This window comes from Larimichthys crocea, chromosome XI (assembly GCF_000972845.2).
Source record: "Larimichthys crocea isolate SSNF chromosome XI, L_crocea_2.0, whole genome shotgun sequence".
Lineage (NCBI taxonomy): Eukaryota > Metazoa > Chordata > Actinopteri > Sciaenidae > Larimichthys > Larimichthys crocea.
Window position 1 is genome coordinate 11,460,333 of NC_040021.1, and position 13,885 is coordinate 11,474,217.

General features: G+C 42.3%; 1 protein-coding gene across 5 annotated transcripts; it reads right to left on the bottom strand.

Annotated features, from left to right (window-relative positions):
* Nucleotides 1-404: 404 nt before the first annotated feature.
* Nucleotides 405-11,020, bottom strand: bmf2 (BCL2 modifying factor 2). Of its 5 annotated transcripts, none has more exons than XM_027284336.1 (5): nucleotides 10,696-10,850; nucleotides 10,485-10,494; nucleotides 7,674-7,919; nucleotides 6,170-6,390; nucleotides 405-3,012 (listed from the first exon to the last, which is right to left on the bottom strand). In XM_027284336.1, exons 1-5 carry the CDS (start codon nucleotides 10,810-10,812, stop codon nucleotides 2,896-2,898), a joined length of 711 nt encoding a protein of 236 aa, XP_027140137.1. In that variant the 5' UTR covers nucleotides 10,813-10,850; the 3' UTR covers nucleotides 405-2,895. The 5 variants fall into 5 exon arrangements, with proteins under 5 accessions (XP_027140137.1, XP_027140136.1, XP_010733555.1 ...); XM_027284335.1 differs by having other exon boundaries at nucleotides 10,479-10,494; XM_010735253.3 differs by lacking the exons at nucleotides 10,485-10,494; nucleotides 10,696-10,850 and adding an exon at nucleotides 10,862-11,020.
* Nucleotides 11,021-13,885: the final 2,865 nt, after the last annotated feature.

Genomic DNA, 13,885 nt, shown 5'->3' on the forward strand with positions numbered 1-13,885 from the left:
CAGCCCTCCTAGATTGTAGATAATAAAGCACAAAAACCTAGACGAACTAGGCCGATCCAGCATATTACAGATCTTCAAAAGGTTTCAGGAATCTAGAGTGGGGAAGTTCAGCACAGGAGTAGAAAGAGAGAGGCGCAAAATACAGTATACAGGTAAAAAAGTTGTTGTTTTTACAGTGCACATTGGTTGCAAACAGTCGTTTTCAGGTATTGAGAAGGTTTTCGCGTGGTGAAACTCGCCGTTCGTGCTGAGAGATGTCAAAGGTTGAGCCTGTGCCTCGTGAGCTGATGCGAGGAATCAAACTGATGTTTTTGTTTTCTCTATCAAGGCACGACGAACTGTGCCGACTCTACTGTACATTAATCTCACGGAGCCCAAGTGAAACGAGAGCTGTGACCAGTGACTTCCGGGGGTGATTTTTTTTTTTTTTTTTTTTTAAATTATGCCGAGTGTTGATGATGGTGATGCGGCAGGTCTGTTACTCACAAGGCACGTTTTGTACATTTGATTGTCTGTTGTTTGTTCACGTGATTTGTAAAGACTCACACTACTCGTGTGAGAATGCACGAGGCACATGGCTTTAGTCCAACCTCCCCACACACACAGGCATCAAACACACACAACTGAATGCACGTCAACAATGAGAAGAAAAAGGACTGTACACACTAAGATAGCATCTATACAGTAGCACTGAGCAAATATACACAAAATAAATTAGAATAAATTATCTAAAAGAAAAGAAAACAAACGAAAAAAATAACTTGTTCTCAATAAGGACAGGGAGTAGTTAAACATGTCGATCAGAGGATGATACTTTGGACTGAAGACCAGAGAGTGTGTCACAATTATCTGAATTGGCTCAGCGTTCAATGTTTGCAGGAAACAAACTTTTGGTTCAGCGTCTCGTATGTCGTTACAGGAAAAAAAACAACAACAACAAAAAAAAACACCTCTGTAACACACTTCCATGTTGATGTCGAGTGATAACGATTTGGAAAAACATAAAGAATATGAAATGTCTTTGCTTGTTTGGCGTCGTCTACGACATCAGTCAAAGAATAACAGCACTGATGTATGGAGTCCTCGCGCAAAGGCAAAGTTTTAAAACCCATAACAAGCGTCAGATGATTCAAACGGTTGTTAACTACTCCCTGAAGAAAACGTAAAGGAGAAAAAAAACCCATCAGTGTCTTCAAAAGTTCATATCATGAGTCTACAACAGACTGAAATAATACATCAAATGAGGAATTTTTAACATCTTAAAGTCCTTACAGACTTCTTCCTTGATAAACATTGAGAAACAGTGGCTGTGTCGTTGCAAAATGCCAACGTAGCAGTTGTCGCACGGGGATGTATAAACTTTCCCCTGGACCCAAATGTGTCCGCGTGATTTCATTAAAGTATTTGTTTTGTTTTGTCTTAACTGTACAGAAGCTGTTCTTACAAAGTTCTCGGAGAAGCTCGATGTACCACCAGCAGTTTGGTGAAAGAAAGCACTTGAATGAAAGGTTTGAGCTTCAGGATTGAATCAGTGCTCGAGACATTTTAGATTTAGACCTGGAGTGAAATAAAATAAAAATGCATCTCTGTAACTTTAACCCAAAACGTCTCTGTAACAAAGACATTTGTATTTCATTGAGAACACAGCCATTTTCTGGGAAATGTTCTTCTATGGATGTCAGTTTGATTGCAAATGCAACAGATCCCTAAGATTTTTCTTCCTTCCACTGGCTTGGATATTGCTCACCCCCCCCTTAAAAATGATGATCTCTCTCGCAGGCGACCCACAATGCAGCAAAGGGCAAAGTCGCGATTGTCAATCCAGCCAGAGAAAGAAATCCTGAAAAGCTTGAGAAAATGATGAACTCTACCCCAAGATTTTCAGGCGTCTGATTGTTTTCCAGTTCCCTGATCGTAATCCCACGAAGGAGATTAGTTTAGACTTTGTTTGTGCTTATTTGGCTTCAAAACGACTGCGGATCTCGGAAACAGTAAGCACACACTCCTACATACACATGATCACAGATTGAAAAGCGCAATCACGATGTTTACTCGACTAAAATATCTTCAGTACACCTAAATTCAAGTATGCGTTTATCATTTAAATCAACAGGATCTGAATCTACACAGTGGGGTTGTTAGGCCAACATTGAGTGGTACTGGAGATGGGGATGCTGATGGATGACACAGGTTGATATAATGTCCCTACGTCTACAGTGGAAGCTGGTAAAACACGCATTAAACTGACCAATAGTGCAACACCAGTGTGTGACACCGTCATGACAACCATTTTCAACTTTTCAGCCAGTGTGGAACAGTAAAGGATAAGAACAGGGCTTATTGTATTTCTGAGAATAAATTAGAAATGTGCCTCGAGTCCTTAAGGTTTTAAGTCAGTAACTTCAGCACAGAAATGTCCACGTCCACAGTTTGTCGCCAACAATGTGGCCTAATCTTAAAATGTATCTCTTTGTTATGATTTCCTTGATGCAAAGGAGCTGTACTGTGGCCTGGAGAGAATAAGGCATTCCCTGGACTGATGGAGGTCCTTCAAGACTTGAAATACCAAATAAAAAGAGCAGTTTACTGTACAAAATAGGTAATCTTACAAATATTTCGAAAATATCTCTTCAAACACAATGGCTCCTTCTCGGAAAGATGAAAAACAAAAAAAACAAAACAAACAAACCAAAAAAAAAAAAAAAAATTGTAATCAGTCTCCGTCCAGCGGTGACCAGTGTTTTCTTCATCTCATCTTCATATTCAATGAGAAAACGAAATCCAAACCCGTGTTCCATCTTACAGTGCCATCTCTTAAAAGTCTGGTGCCTTGTCCCCGTGGGAGGGCGAGGGGGAAACAAGGGCTGAGGCAAGGACCAGCCAGGAAGTCTCTCTTCATCTCTGCTCTCCTCTCAGACGAGGGAAGAGAGCCTCTCTTGGAAACAGAAAGCCAAACACTGCCATCGTAAGGCGCATCCAGGCAGGCAGGTTTTGTCTCTGATGCCTCATGAACTGCGGGAAGACAGAAAAACATACACACGTTAGATTATTATTATCGGGGAAGAGCGTGTTAAATCACAACTGTGCCTGTCAGACTTTTCAGTAAGGAAAGGATAACAGGTTTCTATGGTAAACCCCGTGATCTCAAACAGTATGACCAAGTAGACTGTTTCCACAACACTGGCTTGTGTCTAGCAAACATGTCTTGTCACACGCACATCCTCCCCGATACTTCTTTGGAATATACACACTCTCTGATTTCTTTGGGACTTTCATTCCTAGACAGAAGTTATAAGTGTAACGTTTAATTTAGTTGATAAAAGGATGAAAATGGCCACGCTGACAGTGACACAAGACATTTTGAAGCCAAAGTAGCTGCCACTCATCCTGATAACACTCACTCTATCCTCCTCCCGCAGGTTTCACTGATTAAATGCTGCAGTGTTGACTTCTAAACAAAAGCCTCAAAGTGAAACGCTTTCAGAGAACGCGCTGCCGATTTCATCACAGCGGTCTCCTGTAACGAAAAAGTCGGCTGAATAATTATCACAAAACAAAGGCCAAGGAGACAGAAACTGCTCCCTCCTATGGAGCGGTGTTCTCCCAGCTCTGTCATGTTTTACTGGGGGTGTGCAGCCCACATGGACTTACAGGCAGATGAAGACGGGAGAGGGAGGGCTCCTGCTGCCGCCCGCAAACTACCCTCTCTCCCTGCTCCTCCTCTCTGATCCTGCACAGCTCCCCACCGGCTTTCCGAACAGCCGTGCTCAGATATTGCAGCCTGTTGCATAAGCATTCTTGTAACGATCTCCCTCTCCATCAAGGTCTCTACCAGCCTAGCAATCAGAGCCTGCCACAGGCTATTTGATGCAGAACTAACAGACTGAACTGAATTGAACCAGCACCGCTAAATGTAACCCTAATTGTCCTTAATTGCCTTAATTCTACACTGCTGAGCTTATTTAAACAGTACCCTGGTTTGTTCCACATGAGGCTCATCTTTGTGCTGTCATTTGCATGGGCAGTTGAGCATGGTGTGTATTTTGTCTGCCCGTTTTTAGGTTAACGTACCCCAAACGATTAAGAAAAACCAGCGTGTTTGCTCCTTCGCTTAATGTTAGGATGGATTCACTTTCCCCTGAAATTTCCCTGAAAGTGTGAGGATTTTATTGGCCGCAAAAAAAAAGTAGTCAAAAAAGCTGACGGATATACCACATAAACAAAAAACCCACACATTAGCCCACGCCGGCAACTTCTGCTTGGAGAAGCAAGTGAAAAACAACAAAGTCTAACAATAGCGGCAGAGAGAACACAGAGAGGGAAGTGATTGGATATCATGAAGGATCATTTGTAATTATTCTCTCCCTTTGGAATAATCCTACAACAGGAGTATCAGATCCCGGAGGACAAAACCAACTCGAGCGCAGACAGCGGACAAAAAAGAAATCGTTCGCTCTTATCTCTCTGTCACAGAGTTACACACGCAAACCAAAACACACACACACACACACTGAGGCAGTCAGCGGGACAACTGAGGTATTGTGGGTAGCCGTGAGTCAGGCTCTATTTTTAGACAGGCGTATAAACAGCCGGCCAAGTCTACCCAGACACAGACATACGGCTTACTCCTGTTCGTGACAGTCGCATCGTTCTCACCTGCTTTTGTCAACATCTCTCACCGTATATCGCTTTCTTGTCTCTCACTCTCTATTCTATCTTCCTTTTCTTTCTTCTCCCCCATGGCAAAACAGTCACAGCAGCAGATTAGAAACCCTCCTTCCAGTCTATTTGTACTTATTAACTAAGTCCGTGGTCATGTGACTAATATGAACTCTCAGTCAGACCAGTAACAGCCTTACAAACACTGATAAGAGTAACCCCCCCAACCTGTTATCAAACACACGGTGATACCAAATCTTGTCGAGGGAGAACCGAAAAGTGCGAGTGCAGATTCTTAAAAACATCTGTAGAGACTGTGACACATGTTTCCGTGTGGATTTTATTTCTTGACATGCACAATTAACTACATATGATGAACTCCACATGGTATGTGTGCTTAACTATTCCCTCGGGAGCTTTGCAAATAGCGAGCCTCCTCGCTCTTCATCATCTCTCAAAGTCCCAAATTGTTTCATGCTTCACGTGGGTATGTTCAGTATTAAGAAGTCATTTGAGGGCAAAGAGGTCGGCCTCCTTTCAGGTGAAGGACACACGTAACAAACAGAAGACTTTGTCTTTTAAATTACAGAGCGAAGACAAAGGAATAAAGGAAACTGGTCAGAAACGGGGAGGGTTGGGTGTCATTTAATCGCCTCTTTTCGGAAGAGCATAGATTTCACTCGTTTGTTTTCTTTTCTTCTGCCTTTGTACATCAGAAAACCTATCCCTAATATTCCTATTGACTGTAATGATATGGTATCAGTTCCACTGACACGGCGTTGGCAGCGAAGTCTATAATCCTCAGCTCAGGCTGAGGTGCTGTTTAGAAGACAAAGATGACCTTGACGACAGTCGCAAACTAAGAATCAATATTTAGATATCGGTTGGAAGAAAGTCAGTTTCTATGACAGTATCAGCTGTCACAGTGTATTCCTAGCAGCCTGAGATACTGACTGAATACATATTAGTTTTGTAGCTTTAGTATCCTGTATGAAGTAACTACGGTAAATCGTGCCTTATTAGTGATTTAGGATTTTTCCTTCAGCATGGCCAAGAAAGCGGTTGAATCACTGCACATGTCTATTTTTATCCAGTGTGGGTTGTGGCCAATCCAGCTGGCAAAATGTTCCCTTTCTTCCCAAGAGTGAGCCACAAATTGGCACAAGGTAGGTTTGTCTCACTAATCAAGTAAAAGCTGACACACATAAACGGTTCCATGTAACATACAAAGACAAACTCTTAGTCTCAAGTCAACAAAATGTAGTTTTATGTCCTAGTAGCCTCCTAGACCCGCTGTCTGCCTCTGCTGGCTTATCTCAACAAACAGATGTTTAACATGCAAAGAAGAGTGTTTAGTCCGTTTTTATCTGTTTGAGATGATGTTAAAACTATTTGTGCCTGCATTGTTTACACTTTACATTTAAAAAACTGCACACAGGCCCTGAAGCTGATTGTTTGAAATGAGGACAGTCACATAAGGATTCATTTCACCGGGTGAAGTGAGGCTTACCAGTTCAACGTGATCCTGTTGGAACTTGTCTCCGATCTCCCGAAGTTTACGACCAATTTGCGCCTCCACGCTCACCCCCGCCTGCTCCTCCGGCTCCTCTGCCATCCCGTCACCTTCCTCCCCTCTGCCCTCTTCCTCCTCCTCCTCTTCAATCTGCCTCTCTCCCCGGTCTTCCATGGGCTCAAACTGAGCGGGGAAATGTGAGCGTAATCCAGCGTTGCCTAAAAGTGAAACATCAAGCTTCTTAAAAACTTGTGTTGTTGCTGTTGAATGTGAGTGTCACGCTGGATGTAAGGTTGAGAGACATTACTGGCATCAGTTCAGCGGGCAGTGAAAACACTGTGTTTAGATAGGCCCAACTATCTTGATGACTCAAAGTCCTCAAACACAGCTGTGTGACCAGCTAAGTCAAATATACAGTATGCTAGCTTTACGCTATATTGCTTTTTGAAATACAAACAGGTTTTATCAGATTTTCGCAGATGTACAAATGACAAGGTATGCACAAAGAATCCACAAAGAAGAAAGAGAGTGTTCGCAGGTGAAAAAACGCAAACACCTTATTAAATCAACAACGGCCTCGGTTAACTACAATCCTTCTGTGGGCTGTGTCACTGAGTTCACTCATTGCCTCAAGCATGCGCCTCTGCAGTCACTGCAGTCATGCCACTTGTAGGGAAAACAACTTTTTTTTTTTTAATGTCATCATGTGTGCAGAGTGTCCCGCGTTCTGGAGTTGGCACGGCGCCGAGTGCATGACATCCATTACTGCTTTAGATAACAATGAACGACGAGGTAATGCCAGCCTGCGGTGATTATGTATTGACGACTTTAAACGCAGAACAATGCGCCTCTCACGCCCTGACACTGAGTCGACAAAACAAACAAACAACAATCTTCTTCGAACGTTGGTTCAATTCGATTAGGGTGATGTCACACTGATTTGATTAGAAATGGGGGAAACAATATTGGATTAAAGTCGATGGACATATTAGCGTGGGTATGTATTTATAAAATTAGTGCTGTCTTTTTACTGTTTCAAAAAATATATTTATTTAATTTGTATTTTTTTTCATTGTGCTCATTTTTCAGGTTTGGCTTAATTGCATATTAGTAGTAATTGTATAAGTAATTAAGATAAACGTATTACACTTAAACAGTTTGTTAGAATGGCATGTTTCTCAAGTTCTTAGCATGCGTATTAAAAGACAAGGGGATCTCCAAGCTCAAATTAATTTTACGGCTTTCTTGTCTGTTTTGCAGTAATTATTCAAACGTCTGCATAACAGCCTGAGAAAAAAAGAAAACAACAGCCTCTGGCACTCATCTGATCTGACACATATCACAAATCAGATTGACAGTTTTAACAACCTGGGTCTTTACTAATTAGTAAACTAGATAAAAAGGAACGACTAATCATGTGAGGTTGTGCTTGATGCACGACATTCAGTGCTGTACGCTCAGTTTTTTCAGCAGGCTTACATTATCTCGCTCCCTTCCTTACCGTGAAAGGGTATGCGAGGCTGCCGGAACAAGCTGCAGGGCAGCGTGTTGATGGCGATGCTGTTGTTGTTGTGGCTCTGCGACGTGGGCACGGCAGCAGTGACGGCAGCAAGGGCCTGTCCGGCCGCGATCTGTGTGGTTCGGTCTTCGTATTTGACGTCCCTAAAGGGCGTTCCCCAGAGCTGTGAGATGGGCCGTGACATGTCCTCCTCCTCATCATCCATCCGACGCCTCAGCGGTAAACTCCCTGGAGAGGAGAGGGGAGACACGGGATGGAAAACTTTAGAATGAGTTGACAAGAATGTGTGTTTCGGTGGAGTGAGCATAAAATGTTTTTTATGGGACTGTGTTTGAAGCATGCCCATGTGTTTATGATGTCTAGCTGGCAGGTAATTTGGGCGTGATTTGTGTCAAGACTAAACAAAAAGTGCCAAATATGATCCTGTTATCAGTGGAAACTTTGCCCTCTTGCATATTATCTCACCCGGCCTGCATTAAATGTAAATAAATCATTAGTCATCATAATACCCAGTGAGAGGCTAATGTTGTGTCACGTAACACTGAAAACAAACAAGCAGAGATCTGCCAGTGTAAATGATCTAAGTGAAGAAAGGTAATAAACACACAAGAGGCCAGCTGTAGCCAAAGCGATTATCTCTTATAACATAGTGATGAGTAGCAACAGGAGCCAAACGTATGGAAACACCCTGTGTAGGGGGGACCCAGTGGGCGGCTAAAAAAAAATGCTACGCCAGATTTGCCACCCTCCCGCGACACATTTTGCCAAGTCGTATTTGATGATGTGCCAAATTGTAATTGAGTGCCAAAAGATTCACAGAACAGGCTTTTTTTTCCTCCTCAGAGATACCTTAATCTGGAACAGTGTGCCACAGAGCAAAGCACAGTCAGGGGATTAGCTTCCTCCTGCACCAATTCTGCAGCTCAACATTAAGAGCTATGCTCATTGTTCCCTCTCCTCTCTCTCTCTCTCTCAACCACACAATCACTGGATGGCTGCCTGTCTACACTATCACACACACACATAGAGAACAGCGGGCGGTGCGTGAGTGAAACCTCAGTGAAACCAAAGTTCTGGCTAGACTGTCATGTGCTGCGTGCAGCAGCCGTTTCATGAGGAGTAAACGAGTTTCACTCCATCCTCAACTGTGCCTACTGAACGCAAACACTCACACCCTCTTCCTCCTTGGCCACAAGCCAGAATTGGAACTACTGTTTCATCTTTTTTTTGTGTGTGTGTGTGACGAGAGCCTGTCTTTTCCTTTTCTTGTGTGGAGACAAATGGGCTGTGTTGACTGGCAAATGTAAAAGTTGGAACTGGATATACTGGTATTGTGTTTACTGAGAGAGGCGGCCCCTCAGTTGTACATCTCTTCACGAAAGTGTCCCTTTGCATGACGTCATATGAAATGAAGTCAGAGGAGGAATCTACTTCTTGAAACAGCTGTGGAAAAACACTGTTTCATTAGCCATGCCACACTACGATGCACGTCTGAATCAGACAGTTACACGGAAAAGATATTATTAATCTACACATCGGCTGGCCTTAATTGCTGCAAGGGCATTTAAGAGTGAAATCCCGCCAATGCACACTAAATATTGGTGCATTACAATAATAAAAACTGCATGAACTACTACTCCAAGTTTAGTAGCACATTAATTAATGCTATGCAAGCACTAAGGGCTCTTCTCTGCAACTGTGCCACAAGTTTCACTGAGATCAAATGTGCACTTTTGTTGTGCAAGTCCAGTCTTGAATTTCCCACTGGCAGTCAACAGAGGACTGGCAAGATAACCATAGTGTCAGACACATAAAAAAACAAACATAGACAGGGACACACACACAGATACACATATATATACACACTGCCTGGGGCATCAGGGAGGCCTGGCAGTCACCTCAGTGCTGGTCAGAGGCTCAGAGCTGCAGCAGAAAGTGGCTCCCTCTGCTGCACCATCTGTGCACCGGGCTCTCCTCCATGCCCTGCTCAGGGTGGAGGGAGGGGGACACACACAAGGTGAACTCTGCTGCTATTTCTCCTGCGTTCATGTAAAGTGGTAATACGTATCCTGTGGATATCAGCGTGCAAGTGACAAGGCTCTACTAAAGTCATAAACACTACTTTCTACAGCCAAATGTTAGTCTTTGATTGGAGAAAGACATTTTTGTTGTGTGTTGGAGCAAGTCAGCACTGGAAAACAATAGTAAGTGCACAAACAAGAGAAAGTTACAAACTACTAAAGAAAGCGATTTTCTTTAAAGATGTTTTAAATCGTTAAGAAGTAGGCTCCGGAGGACCACCGGGGGATGTGCTGCATCTTTATCCCGCATCAGGAGCGCAATGCCCCGGGCAGCTCAACGCGTAAATACCGCTCATCACAGTAGACAAACCGGTGAGGAAACAGATTGCTGACACATGCTGCTAAAGCAAAAACAATAACAACCACAGCTAAAGTTGTGGATTTTCTCTCTGACACTGATTTGAAAAAAGTAGGTGACAAACAACTTTAGCCCGGGTCTTTGCTATATATTTATTTTTTCTTCGACAAACTGTGTTATGACAGACATTATCCTCCGCTGACACTTTCTCCTCACTTCGCCTGACAACTCTTCCCAAAAACAAACACCTCTGAGATAACAGAGCCAAGAGCTTCAATCACTCGGAAGCACATATTAGTCAGTAATGCGTGAAATAACAAACAAAGCAAGTTATTTAACTTCTGAGTAATAACTGCGTGGTGTTGGAACTTGGTTTCGTGACAGACAAACACAGATAAACAGACAGACCAGCACCAGGTTGTGTCTTTTAAAGACCCCGGGAAACAACATCAGCCGAGCGAGAAGCAGCAGCAGCAGGAGGAGGAGGAGACGGATAGAAGCGGTCAGTTGGTCCGTTGAAACAAGAGAAGAAACCCTCATTTGATAAAGAAATAAATAAAAATACATGTACAAAATGTTCTCTGCCCTTTATGCCAACATTCCCGTGGTAAATCCGCTCAACTACCGTCTCTGCCCGGGCATGCCTCAAGCTGCCCCGCACATTTGTTGACAAACTCTCCCGCGAACAAACGTACGAACGAACGGACGAAGACGCACGCGACTCGGATTTGTAACGGCTCATTTTGAATTTAAAAAAAAATAAAAATAATAAAACGACCGTTAAAACTCACCGCCAGCAAACGCGTTTTCCGTTGTGATCGGTGGTATCTTGACAACTTGCTGTTAACCTCGATTCCTACGGACTTGTGTGCTGCAGCGACTCGTATCCCTCTTTGCATTACAACCACTCATAGATGTTTGCTGACTAGAGAGAGAGAGAGAGAGAGAGAGAGAGAGAGAGAGAGAGAGAGAGAGGGGTTGTTGTTGTTTTTTTTTCTTCTTTTGCTCCCTCTGTGTCAGAACGGTCCGCCCCGATGGCTGGGACCAGCCTGGGACCCGCCCCTACCATAATGCTGTGAAAGGAACAGAGTCAGCTACACTGTGTTATGCAAATCCAGCACACTCAAAGGGTATAAATGCTGTCATTTCTATAAAAAACACATTTGCATTTGTGTTTTAACAAGTGGTGAACGTAGTATTCCGTCCCCTTAGGCTACTTAAATACTTCACACTCTGTTTAAACTGTTAAAAATGTTGCTAGAGTTAAAATATTGTGCACCTGAAGCAGAAATATACTCTATATTTGTTTATTGATGACATGAAAGTACCATTTTATAGCTTAAGTTAATCAAGGTGGTGGTAATTTTAAGTATTTTACATACTGTTGGGTGTTTTGTGTGCAAAATGTTAATTTATAGTGGCCTACATGTCACATAAATGTCTTAAGTATAATATTTTCCTTTATAGTTAGAGTATTGTAGAAGCATAGAAGTATGAAACAGAAATACTCAAGCACAAGCACCTTAAATTAACAGTAGTAAAAACCCTACCACTGCATGTGGATTGATGCCATCTTTTGCCAAAATAAGCCATGGCTTGGGTACTTATGCCTGAATAACTTTAGCTTTTTAAACTAAAAAATAATATATCAAAGCTGCTACAGGTTTAAACCTGTGTCTGCATAGGATGTTGAGCTCATGCTGTATAGTATTGTTGTTGAGGTGGAAAAAAATAAAAAATAATGTGCCTGTCCCTTTAAGAGAACAGTCCTCCTTACAACCATAAGCTGGTGACAAGTAGCCGACCAATCAGATGGTTTGTTTTGGTCCCGCCTTCTGTTTCGGGTATCTTGACACGTGGAGGGGGAAAAACACAAACCCAGATAAGACATGTGACTGCTTTCAGCGCTCAGCTCAGCTGATTGGGAGCTGCTGCTAGATAAAGTGATTGTACCCACCCAATTACTCGGGGTTGGTGTGATGATGGGCCGTGTACTGTCAAGGCAACAAATAGATTCATAAATTCAATTGTCACACCAGCATGTCAGTATTCCACTACATTTCAGAGGCATTTTTTTATTATTATTACTCACACTACATTTACAGCTTTTGTTGTTAGCAACAGCTTTGCAGATTATGATTTCACATACACAACCCGATCAGCTGTCATCAACTATGAAACTATTATTATTGTATCTATGAAATCAGTATTAGTAATGAAAAATGGATAACTCTCTGGAAGCATACCATTCTACACAAAGACACACAATACACCTCTACTTCTATTTAGGCACCCTTGAACGTAACGTAAAATAATACAACACAACACAATGAAACATAAACACAACACAACATAACATGATATGACATAACATACAATAACATAATATGGTTTGGATGTTAAATGCATCCTGGCTTGACAAAAACGTATTGATATAAGTATAGAGCCATTTTCAGTTCAGCGCCTGAGGGCACACATTGTTGTCCTCATCTGATGGATGTATAGTGACAGTGGGATAAACAGCAGCCATGGCGGATGACCCTCATTGCAGGGTGGGGGCACGCCTACCCGTGGCATCACTCAAAGGGAGGAAGGAAATAAAGTGACAGTGAAATCAAGCCTTATCTGCAAAAAAAGGGGTTACTGAGTGCAAAACAGCCAGGCAAGAAAGGTAAGACTATTTGATATCGTGTGAGTCAGATTTTTCCCAGGAGACAATTTCTAGATGAAAGCAGATGCTGTTGCCTTTGCATGTAGCATTGGTCAGCCCATGCAGGATGTTATGTTTTCACACTGTCCCCCACTCTTTTATTGTACAGATGGTAACGTGTGAAGTGTGATTTTCTCAACTCTCAACACAAAATTCCCATGCCCAGTTTACTGTCAGACCAGCAAAACAATCCCAGCTCAGCCTTGTTTAAACTGCTGCTTGACGGCTCCCAACCCCCCATCCACACCAACCCCCTCCAAATCCAGTCTTGCAGCGAAAAAAAGGGACCCCACCCAAAATTTGGAAGACTTTACATGGTGGTTGTTTTTGTGTTGCTCACTCTGTCTTTCTCCCTCTCTTTGTATATGCCCATTAGTTATCAGTCAATGAACATTCAAGCGGATTGCATGCATAGGAATGAACAAAAACAACATAATTTTACAGTCATTTTGCTCCACAGTCTAACAAGCATTAACCATGTAATGCATGTTGCATTAAAAAAAAAAAGCTCAAATATCACGCTGAACAGCAGTTTTGATCCTGTGGTACGAGTATTCAAGTTGAGATACTGGTTGCTTTAGCTGCTACATGAAGGTGTCAGTAAAGACAATAATGTGTACTAGGTTTTATGTTCTATGGTATTTTATCTGTTCTCAACTGATATTTAGATGTTTATGTTTTGAAGGACATGGCTCAGTTATGGGAATAATTATCATAAAACCTCATCATTAAAAAACCCTTTGAAGAAAAAACAAACAAAAAAACATCAGTTTTGCAACAGTTTGATGTGGTATTCAGGCATTTAAAGATACTTTTCAGAGGTAGAACCTTTCAAAAAATTAATTAGTCTTCTGTGGGCTGCATTTAAAAAACAAAGAAATTAGTTGCCCATAAGCATTCCATCACTTTTTTCTCCCCCGAGTTCCCTTTATCAATAACTAATTAATGTTCCCAAACAACAGCTCCAAGAATAGTGAATTTTAATCACAGTCCTGTTATCTCATTGCCAATGGCCTCAGGGGAACACAGTAGTTTTGCAAACTGTGGCTTGGTGAAGTGTTTTTTGAAGACAGAGCTGTTAACCACATTTGTGTTGCAAATAGGA